This window comes from Panthera pardus, unplaced genomic scaffold (assembly GCF_024362965.1).
Source record: "Panthera pardus isolate Hobbes unplaced genomic scaffold, ASM2436296v1 HiC_scaffold_3, whole genome shotgun sequence".
Taxonomy (NCBI): domain Eukaryota; kingdom Metazoa; phylum Chordata; class Mammalia; order Carnivora; family Felidae; genus Panthera; species Panthera pardus.
Window position 1 is genome coordinate 59,714,202 of NW_026526876.1, and position 10,711 is coordinate 59,724,912.

Here is a 10,711-nt window from a genome sequence, read left to right on the forward strand (position 1 = left end):
AGGAGGGGTGGAATACTGTCTCCCTTTCCATGCGGGCAGCCCAGACCCAGCCAGTGCCCGGTGCCCTGCGTGTGCTCAATGCACAGAGGGAAACAGAGACCCCCAGGAGTGCAGGCAGAGCAATCAGACCTCTACTTCTGACAGGGAGGGGCCGCCCTTGCCCCTTGTGGCAGTGGAGCAGTCGGCCTCTGCAAACCCTTAGCTGTTTCCGCTCCAGGCAGGTGCACCAGGGAGGCCCCAAGAGACCCGGCGCGTCTCACAGCTGTTGGTGCCCTGCCCCGCACCCTGGAGCCGGCAGCTGTACCAGCAGATCCTGGGGATCCCGCTGACCGAGACTGGGCACAAGTGTGCCCCGTTGGAGCTGGTCACTTTGCTCCGGGTTAAATCCTCCCAGCTAACTTCCTGGGACTTCCAGGCTCCCGCTCTGGATCTCGGGATCCAGGTTCTCGTGCACGCTGGCCCGGGTCCACTCCCAGGGCCCTGGGAGCTGCCAGCAAGCGCCCAGACTCTGGCTCAAGAGCAGGAGTGGGACGGGACAGGCCCTGGGTAGAGACCTGGCTGCTACCCGGCAGGGAGCGGGAAGGGGGAGCCTCGCCGTGGTAGCTGGGTTTGCCTCCGGCAAGTCTTTACCCATTTGCAGACCGACCCAACCCCCTGCCCTGCACAGTCTAGGTGGGTCTCCTTCCCGTTCCCAGGGTCCCCAGGGATGCATCGGGAGCCGGTTTGGTGGAGGAATTGAGTCTTGCTGGGTGGCCTCAGGAGGCCAGGACCCTCTGCCAGGACCATGGAGCCAGTCTACCTGCAATGGCTGGTTTTGTAGCTGGAGGGAGGTGGTCGGGGGCTCATGTGCCCACTCTGGTCACTGGGTAGTTACTGGCTCGAACACCGGCATGAAAAGGGTGCTGAGGCAGCAGGCCAGAGCCGTGATGGACTGTCAGGGACTCTGGAGGGGTGTAGCGGCCCATCCGCTGGCCTCTGAGCTGGGTGACCTCTTGAGTTCAGAGGTCAGGCAACTCTTCTCCCCTGACTGGGTGAGGACAGCCTCCTTGGAGGGGTCCCTGGCCTTCTCCCCAAGATACTGGGTGCTCTCAGCCCATAGCCCAGTGTGGACCCCAGGCCCTGGAGGGCCGGCCTCTGCAGCTACCTCCCCCCTCCCCCGCAGGCAGCTCATGCACAGCAGCAACTTCAGTAGCAGTGATGGTAGCACTGAGGACCTGTTCCGAGACAGCATTGACTCCTGTGACAACGACATCACGGAGAAGGTGGGTCCTGAGTGGGTGGAGGACAGGCTTAATGTGTGTGTGCTCCCCGGGGGTCATGGGGAGCCCCCCAGCAGCTATCTGGGGACTCGGGAGACAGAGACCCTGTCCTTGCCCAGGAGTTGGGGGTAGGTGGCCCCGATAACGCGGACACGTACGCGTGGGGACCCTCACGCTCACCAAACATGGCTTCTGTCCCACGGTCTCTAGCTTCTCGGTCCTGTGGACTCCGAGGTTTCCTCCACCCCCACCTCTGCCTCCCTCTTGCAGGTGAGCTTCCTGGAAAAAAAAGTGACAGAACTGGAGAATGACAGCCTGACCAATGGGGACCTGAAGAGCAAGCTGAAGCAGGAGAACACACAGCTTGTGCACAGGTCGGAGGCTGGGGGGCTGGGCCCTGGCCATGACTCGGGAACGGGCTTGGGGAGGGCCCTGAGAAAAGCTGGGGAGGTGAACTGCACATCTTGTCCTTCCTCTCCGAGAGGCTGTGATGTGTCAGCCGCTTGCTCCCTGGCTGTGCCCATGCAGGACGCACAGGAAGACTGGTCTCTGGGGACTCAGAAACAGTTCGGAGCTTGACCTTGACCCCCATATCTGCAGCCCCAGGGTGGGTGTAAGGCAGGAGTTGGGATCCACTCCCGTATTTCTCTGTCCTACACTGATGAGAGTCTGACACCCGCCCGCCCCCCACCCCGTTTCTGGGGACAAGCTCCGCAGAGAGAGACGCTGGTGTGAGTCGGGCTCGCACGTGCTGCTAGCGGAAGGGTCGGGGCATCGCTGCCCCTCCTCCCGATGGGGGCCCGCTGACCCTGAGTGCAGTGAGGTAGTGCATGTAGCATGTAGTTGTCCTCACGGGGTGGCATGAGATTTGGTAAACTGATCCCTGCCTAGGGTCTGGCCCTCAACTTTGTAGGACCGAAAGATGGGTTCTGGAACACTCCAGAAGGGTAGCCTCCTCAAGGGACTATTCCCAGTGAAATGTGCCCAGACTGATAGGCCAGCTAGGCTGCCAGTGGTGGGGTTAGAGCGTGCCCGGTGGGACCTGGCCCCTTCCTGGGTCTTGAATGTTCAGGGCCCCTATCCAAGGACATGCGTGGTTTTGGAGTCAAGGTGCCCAGTAGCTGAATTACTGGTCAGAGGGGTAGGGACCAGGGAGGAGGAGAGCGGGAAGAGAAGCCAAGGCCCGAGGGCTGCTTCACGCAGCCGTGCCGAGGCCTGCTGTCCCTCCCCGCGCCTGGCTGGGAATGCCGCCTTCTCCGTGCAGCCTCACTCCCCTCTGGGCTGACCGCCAGGCGCTCCCCTCCCCACCCTCGCCCCGTGGCGTGCGTGGCTCGTACACGTCTCCTTACGTGCTGTGGCAGCCGCATTCATCTGTCAGTGAAGCTGCTGACCCACAGGTCTGGCAAACGCATCGCCACTTCCTGCAGCAGAGCTATGACGGAGCCAGGGTCTCGGGGCCTCCCGTAGCCAGGGGCGGGGGCAGGGTGGGAAGACACCACGAGAGCTGGCCCTGGACTGGGGCGTGCGCCCCTCTGTCTCCTCAGGGTGCACGAGCTGGAGGAGATGGTGAAAGATCAGGAGACCATGGCCGAGCAGGCCCTGGAGGAGGAGGCGCGGCGACACCGCGAGGCCTACGGCAAGCTGGAGAGAGAGAAGAGCACGGAGATCGAGCTGCTCAACACCAGGTGGGCGCCTGCTGGGGACGGGGCCGCCTCAGAGGCGCCCTCCACTCCTGGTCCGGGCCCGTGGGACAGGCACCGTCCCCGTGGTATGGATCGGAAAACAGCCTGAAGAAAAGCCCCCTGTTGTAACAGTTCTCCTCTTGATACCTGAACACCTGGACATGCTTGCTGGGAAGTATATACAAGAACTTTCTGGTAGCATTATTTCTACTAGGTACAACTGGAGACAGCTCACAAGTCTGTCAACAAGAGGATAGGTTAAAAAACTGTGGTCTTGCCCCTATTCCTGGGTTGGGTCTAATGTCCGGGCTCGGAGCTCCCCCTGCTGTCAGTCTCCTTGACCTTGAACACCTGGGTGCACCGACCCTGGGCCCCTGGGTCCAACGTAAATGGAAAAGCAGGGCCCGGTTTCTTTTGGGCTTCTGGGCCGCAGGTATAGCTGCTGGAACCTGAGGCCGGTAGGGAGAGGAGTATTGACCTGGGAATCTGGGTTGCTTACCCTTTAGCTCCGTGACTTTGGACATCCTGTGTCATTTTCTGGGCCTCAGTTTCCCCATCTGTCAGTCCTCACTCCCAGCCCGACAGAATGACCGTGAAGGCAGGTGGGTTGCTACACATCAGAACAGTACACACAGGTGAAGACTGGTGTCCCAGGGCTGCCCTCCCTAATGACCCAGGCCAGGGAGGCCACTGGGAAGCTACCTAGGCCCCTGGCAGAGAGAGCAGTGGAGCCATCACTCTAGGAAGGAAGTAACAAGTGTGAAGGAGAGGGAATGTTCGGCAGGAATCGGTGGCAGAAATGACCCTGTGCTGTTCCGGTGCCACTGACAGCCCAACTCACCTGCCCTCTTTTCAGGTCATTTAAAATGACCTGGGTATAGGGGCGCCTGGGTGGCTCAGTCGGTTAAGCGGCCGACTTCGGCTCAGGTCATGATCTTGTAGTCCGTGAGTTCGAGCCCCGCGTCAGGCTCTGTGCTGACAGCTCAGAGCCTGGAGCCTGTTTCAGATTCTGTGTCTCCCTCTCTCTGACCCTCCCCCGTTCATGCTTTGTCTCTCTCTGTCTCAAAAATAAATAAACGTTAAAAAAAAATAAAAAAAAAAAATGACCTGGGTACCTGGGCTGTGTCTCCTCATGGGATCCTGTTAGGACAGCCCCCTCTGGACACTAACACAGAGGACGATGACCTGTGGATGTCACAGGCAGCTGCGGGGAGGGCCGAGCAAAGAGCCTGGGAGAGATGCTGGGGGGAGAAAGAAACGCAAACGCTGTCTTTGCTTTCCAACCGGGAGGGACCTGCCACCACCAGCCACAGGAGGACCTTCTCTTTGTTTAGCAGAAAAACGTCCTCTGTGTTGTTTCAGGCTCTAAGGACACATGTGAAAAAGAATCCTATGTTCTTATTCACAAATGAGTGTTTCCTTTTATCACAAACAGAAGGATGGTAATTCGGTGTCCTTCCCAGTTTGCCTTGGATGACAGGAAGCTCGAAGCTGTATTACCCATCTGGAACAACTAGTCATATTCTGTCTCTTGCTTTCTGGTATCTTCCCTCCTCCAGGAAGCAGAGAATCGCTGTAGACTGTCCATCCGTTGTAAGATGACCTCTGTTTCTGACATGTTTGTCTTTCTCCTTTTCCCAGGGTGCAGCAATTAGAGGAGGAAAACACCGAGCTCAGAACAACAGTGACCCGGCTCAAGTCACAAACAGAGAAGCTGGATGAGGTGAGCAGCAGGCCTAGGAGTGTCCCTCAGACTCCGATCTTGAGCTGAAGCCACAGAGGCGGTGTTGGCCACAAAGGCCTCTAGTTGCTAGTTTGCCCTAACAACAACAACAACAAAATAAAGTATGAATAGTAATTTATCTTGCTATGTTTCTGATTTTCCAAACTTTTTTTACAGCGAATATAATTTTTTATATAATGGGGGGAAGTAGTAATAAAAAAGAGAGAAGGAGGCTAGCTTTTGTTTGGCCGCACCTTTGATTCAGGTTTCATCTGGCACCATCAAAGGGCTTCAGAGGCCTGTGTTTCTAGAATCCTAAGGGACCCGGCTGTTTCTTTAAGCCGTGACTCGAGGGCTGTGTTCAGGGGGGCTGGTCGGACTGCCCGCCTGTCCAGGTGGCTGACCCGGAGCCCCCCGACGTCCCTGGGGTGTAGCGAGCCTCTCTGGGCACCGTCCTCCCTGACCCAGTCCCCCGATCCAGGAGCGGCAGCGCATGTGTGACCGGCTGGAGGACACCAGCCTGCGGCTCAAAGATGAGACGGACCTGTACAAGCGCGTGACGGACAAGCTGCGGCAGAACCGCCTTGAGTTCCAAAAGGAACGGGAGGCGACGCAGGAGGTGGGTCCCAGGCCGGAGGGCACCGGGCACCGGGGCTCCCTCCCGTGGCCGCGCTCCCGCCAACCAGCCCCTCCCCCACGCAGCTCATCGAGGACTTGCGGAAGGAGCTAGAGCACCTGCAGATGTACAAGCTGGACTGCGAGCGGCCAGGCCGGGGGCGCAGCTCGTCCTCTGGCCTGGGCGAGTTCAACGCCAGGGCCCGCGAGGTGGAGCTGGAGCATGAGGTCAAGCGGCTCAAGCAGGTGGGCCCCGCTGGACGGGTCTCCCGCATGGGGCCCCAAGCTGCAGCGGCACTTTCCCATACCCCTTCCTGTCTGCTCCTCTCAACGTCCCCGCCCGGTGGGGCTGCCCGTCCCCACCCCACAGCTCAGGCAGGGCAGCTCACCTCTAGGCCACACTTGATGCGGATCCCGGGGTCTCTCCTTGGAGTCCACACAAAGAAGCAGACCCCACTCTGCTGTCCTTGCCGATGGAGTGGAGGAGGAGACTATCCAGCCATGGATGAGGGTCTGCTGTGTTGGGTCCTCCCAGAAGCAGACCCGGATCCCAAGGTTCCATTTCAAATGGTTCCCGGGAGCATTCCCATGATGGGGGAGTTGGGGGAAGTGGGATCAGGAGGGGCAGGGACCAAGGGAGGGTGTGATGGTGAGTGAAGCCCCCTGTTCAGCCCAGCCCGACATTCGGGGGTGGGAAACTGCTCTAGAAAGTCTACTCCTGCTGGCTTCACCAGCATCCCACAGCGATCCGAAAACCCCAGCCCTTTCTCCTGCATGAGGGCACCAAGTCCCAGGTGTGCGGTTAGTTAGGAGACTTTAGGCAAAAGCTAGCACGTGGGGTCTGGGCAGGGCCCTGTGAGGCCACCTGTACTCAGGAAGAGTTCCCACAGAGCAGGATTCCTGAACCTCGCTACAGGAGGAGACTGGATCCAGCCTTGCAGCCCGGAGACCCCAAAGTATCAGGAGCTCCTCTTCTGGCTCACTCACCCCAGGGAGGAAAGCGTGGCCAGGAGCCCTGCCCTTATCTGGAAACTTCGTTCCCCTGAGTGGGCCTATAACTCTTCCTCAGGAACCTGTGACCTCCCAGGACCCAGCCCTTCCCCCAAAGCCTGGCAGAGGCCACATCACCTATGGGTGTCTTTGAGCTGGCCTGACACACACCTGAGAGAAGGGTCCCGGTGGCAGTCAGGAGACCGTGAATGCAAAGAAATGGGTTCTGCTGGGTTCTGGATGCTTCTGGGAGCTGACGTTGCTTTTGTCCGACTCCACAGGAGAATCATAAGCTGCGGGACCAGAATGACGACTTGAATGGACAGATCTTGAGCCTCAGCCTCTATGAAGCAAAGAACCTCTTTGCCACCCAGACCAAAGCCCAGTCTCTGGCCGCAGAAATAGACACGGCCTCTCGCGATGAGGTAATGTGCCCTCTCATTCTTGCTTGGGAGCCTCGGCCGCTCCTCTGCAAGTCCTGTCCCGCACCCGTGTGCTGTGATGATAAGTCCCAGGCTACCCCGAGCAGGGGAAGCAGACCAGGGCCTGTGAGGGTCCCCGTCTGCAGCCACCTGAGTGACCGTGCAGAGTGGTGAGGGAGTTAGAGCATTTCTGACTTCCTGCATGTGCTGGGGGGAAGCTCTGGGAACAGAGTGGAGTTTGAGTCTTTGCTCTACCAGAAACATGCCAAAATGGCCGGCTGATCAACATGTCTCTGTCAGCCCGTAGTGCAGGAGAAGCTAGAACCCCTCTGCCTCAAGCCAGGAGGGGAAAGACACTAGCGTTTCTTGAGCACCTGATTGTAGTGTGTCTTCATCTTCTGACAACTCAAAGGCTTCCTGGACATTTCCATGTTACAGATTGGGAGGCTGGGACACAAGATCACCCAACTTGTGGAGGGAGAAGGACCCAGGTCTCCAGAACCAAAGTCCGTTCTGCCCCACCACCCCACACCAGGGTGTGCTTCTAAAAGATCAGGCCTCCAAAATACCCTGGTTACATTTGAACATGAATCATAAGACAGTCACTGAACCCTTTATCCTGTACTTAAGACACAGAGTTAAGTGCTGACTCCTAGCCTCGGGGGACTCCCAGCTGAGCTGGTTACCAGCCTCCAGTCTGGGGGCAGATGTGGCATTTCAGTGACCTAAAGGACACGTCGGGAATGGACCTGCACAGGGGCAATGGCAGGGTCGGGGTGGTGAGGGGACCGTTTCAGGTAGAGGAAACAGCTAGAAGCCTTACAAGTCTTAGGGCCCTGGGACTCCGGATGTCATTCTTGATTGCAAATGCCTTTAGCCAGTGTTTTCAGCCTATACCGAGCAGTTGCTCATACTTGGGTCCCTCCACAGACCAGTTGGATCAGAATCCCTGGGGGCAGGGCCTGGGCGTCAGCATATCTCACACACCTTACTGTGAGTTGTCACTGCTCTCGCTGGTTTCTGGCACCCAAGTGCTGAGGTTGGTCTGGGGGCCTGCCTTGCCCAGGTGTCCCGAGCCCCTCTGTCCCGGGCCCTGGCTCATCACAAGCTGGGGATCCGGGTTCCACCTGCACTCCAGCCCGGGCCCGGGCTCTGACCTGCCTCTCCCGTTCCCCCCAGCTCATGGAAGCCCTGAAGGAGCAGGAGGAGATCAACTTCCGGCTGAGGCAGTACATGGACAAGATTATCCTTGCCATCCTGGACCACAACCCCTCCATCCTTGAGATCAAACACTGAGACGAGGGCTGGCTGCAGAGCGGCCTCGGGACCCTCCCAGCCCTGGACCCTGGGACCAAGGCGCAGATCCCACTTGAGGATGCGGCCCAAGCCAGGCCACACACACACACACACACACACACACACACACACACACTGTAAACATCTCTGGCCACCATGTCCTGTGTACTGATGCGTATGTGGGGAAGCCGCTCACACAGCAAGGGGTGAGCGTGGGGCTGTGAGTGTCATCTGCACAGTTACTGCCCGTGCACTTTGCAGTCCCCTTGCAAGAGCGGATGGTCCTGGAGGGTGGGAGGGGCAAGGTCTGCTATCAGGAGTTACTGTAATAACAAGAACTGGAAGACTGTGTTTCAGGTACTGGATGAAAATGATTCTACCTCTGGGGATAAGGATTTAAAGATGCTCTAGTGAGACAGGCTCTTTTCACCCCACCTCTGTTCCCTCTGGGAGTGGGAGCAAAATTATGGTCTTTCCCAGGGGTTCGAATGCCTAACGGCCACATCCTCCCCAGCCTCTTTGGCCACCTTTCAAGCCTAGGTGCTCAGGCTCAGAGAGGAGGAAGGGGCCCTCCCAGAGCCCCTCCCTGGCCAGCAGCCCCTGTGATGCCTGTGCATGGGGTGTCCCGAGGACTCAGGCTTGCAGGAGAGCTGGCATGGGGCAGCCTTCGTTTGAGAAGTTCTTGGTATTTGGGGGGTTTCCTGTACACTTCCCCATCCCTGCCTGCCTGCCTGCCTGCCTGCCTCTTCCTTTCTGGCTTGGTTGTTTTTTGGTTTTTATTTTAGAGAGTGCGAGTCGGGGAGAGGCGCGGGGTCGAGGGTGGGGTGGGGGCGGAGAGAGAGAGAGAGAGAGAGAGAGAGAGAGAGAGAGAGAGAGAGAGAGAGAGAATGAATGAATCTTAAGCAGGCTCCACACTCAGCATGGAGCCCGACGCCAGGCTCAATCCCACAACCCAGGGATCATGACCTGAGCTGAAATCAAGAGTTGGACGCTCAACTGACTGAGCCACCAGGTGCCCCTCTTTCTGTTTTATTGTTAAGACCATGAAAAATGAGCGGTATTTAACTTGAGTGTAAAATGAAGGGAATAAAAGGGGGTGGGGAGTGGGGGCCAGGGGTGTCTAAGGCACGTGTTGGCATTGGGTGACAAAGACCTTAGTTCCAGGGAGGAGCGTGGTCCCATTCCAGTCTGTTCCCTCCCCGTGGGCTGCATTTCACGAGAAGCATGGATGGACAGTCCACAGGCGGGGAGTGGGCCTTGCTTACCTGCTCCTGTTCTCCACACAACCCAGTGATGGCAGGCCTCAGGTTTGGAGTTTGGGATTCTGAGCTCTGGGCTTGACTCAGCTGGGTAGCGAGGCCCCCGCGTCTCACCTTTTGGAAACTCTCCTATTCAGTTCTCAGCCAGGAGAGGTGTGCTGGTGAGAGACACGGGTGAGGAGATCACAGGGAAACCTTCGTCCTCCGTCCTTGTGACACATGGTGGAAATTCTCTCTCTGGATTTTTTTTTTCTCTCTCTCTGGATTTTTAACGTGATCTTTTGTTGTAGGCAGCTGGTACTTTGAGTTTTCCAGTTTGTCTCAGTTTTATATGGCTTGTGATTCGTTTCGTTAATCCACACATATATAAACATGTATGCTCTTGGGTTTTTTTCCCCTGAAGTTTGTTTTCTTCAGCAATTCTAGTGTAAGAAGGAAAGTTCAGGCATGTTGGGGAGGGGCAAGAAGGGGTGTATGCAGAGAAGCGGGGGCAGGAGAGGGTGAAGAGGGGATCGGGGACTTGGGATGTATGTTCCCTGTTCACGAAGGCAGGGCTGTGGCCACCACCCATCTTCATTCCGTTCCAGTCAACTTTTGCTTCTGTTGGATTTTGTGATTTCTTTTGAAGCATAAGTGTGGGGTTTGTTTCATGCTGCAGATAACGGGGCTGCGTTGGTCTGATCCAGGCCTTTGGGGGTCACCCACCGCAGGAAGACTAGGGCAGGGAGTCTCTCGACCCCCGAGGGTGCTGGTCTCCTTGGGCTCCTCCAGGGGTCTGAGAAGCAGCAGCAGTGGAAAGAAGGCCTGAGGAGTGAGTCTCTTGAGAATTTGCTAATGGCCCCTAATTAAGGGAAAGGAAAGAAAACGTATCAGGACTTGGCTTTGGTCTGGATTTGACACCAGGAGGAGTCCTACAGAGGCCAGCCAGACCAAGGTCCTGGGCTGTGGGAGACTCGCCCCAGGGATGAGCATTTTATATGTAAAACTTTATATGCTCTTTAGCTGCTTTGATCTGGAATTCCAAAGGGCCCAGAGGCCTGGGTTGCACAGTCACACGGTCACTAGGCAGGAAGGAATTTCTGCCTTGGTGTAAAGGCGCGGAAAAAGCGGTCTGCCAGCAACATTCTGCCACCTCCTCCCTGAAGGGGGCGCCATGGGAGCGGCCTCCCTGAGGACGCCGCGTCTGAAAGGCCCCAAGGGACCTGGTGCTGTGCCTGGGGTCTCTGGAAAAAGGGCAGACTTTAAAATGAGACTAAACTCCACGCAACCCAGGTCTCGAGTTAAATCCAACCATCTTCAGCCAGAGTACGTCTCATAAAACCCAGACCGTCTAATTGGCTCTTAACGATCATGTAGCGTTTTTAACTGCTCTTCCCTGCTTGAAAGCTCGCCTGAGGGGGGCACATGCCCCAAGGTTCCCAGCCCCATGGGCCCTGCGAGGCACCGGCGGGGCAGACCCTGCCCC

The 10,711-nt window shown here is 57.5% G+C and overlaps 1 protein-coding gene across 3 annotated transcripts in view; it reads left to right on the forward strand.

The window, feature by feature from the left end:
* The window catches only part of RAB11FIP4 (RAB11 family interacting protein 4), a 119,616-nt gene extending 109,984 nt beyond the window's left edge, over positions 1 to 9,632 (forward strand). For all 3 annotated transcript variants that reach the window (XM_053893513.1, XM_019423851.2, XM_019423852.2), the window contains 8 exons: positions 1,163 to 1,262; positions 1,530 to 1,633; positions 2,804 to 2,944; positions 4,583 to 4,664; positions 5,146 to 5,283; positions 5,367 to 5,525; positions 6,551 to 6,694; positions 7,871 to 9,632. In XM_053893513.1, the coding sequence (XP_053749488.1) occupies positions 1,163 to 1,262; positions 1,530 to 1,633; positions 2,804 to 2,944; positions 4,583 to 4,664; positions 5,146 to 5,283; positions 5,367 to 5,525; positions 6,551 to 6,694; positions 7,871 to 7,987 (985 nt within the window). In that variant the 3' untranslated portion in view covers positions 7,988 to 9,632. The remainder of the gene's footprint in view (positions 1 to 1,162; positions 1,263 to 1,529; positions 1,634 to 2,803; positions 2,945 to 4,582; positions 4,665 to 5,145; positions 5,284 to 5,366; positions 5,526 to 6,550; positions 6,695 to 7,870) is intronic.
* The last annotated feature ends 1,079 nt before the right edge of the window (positions 9,633 to 10,711 follow it).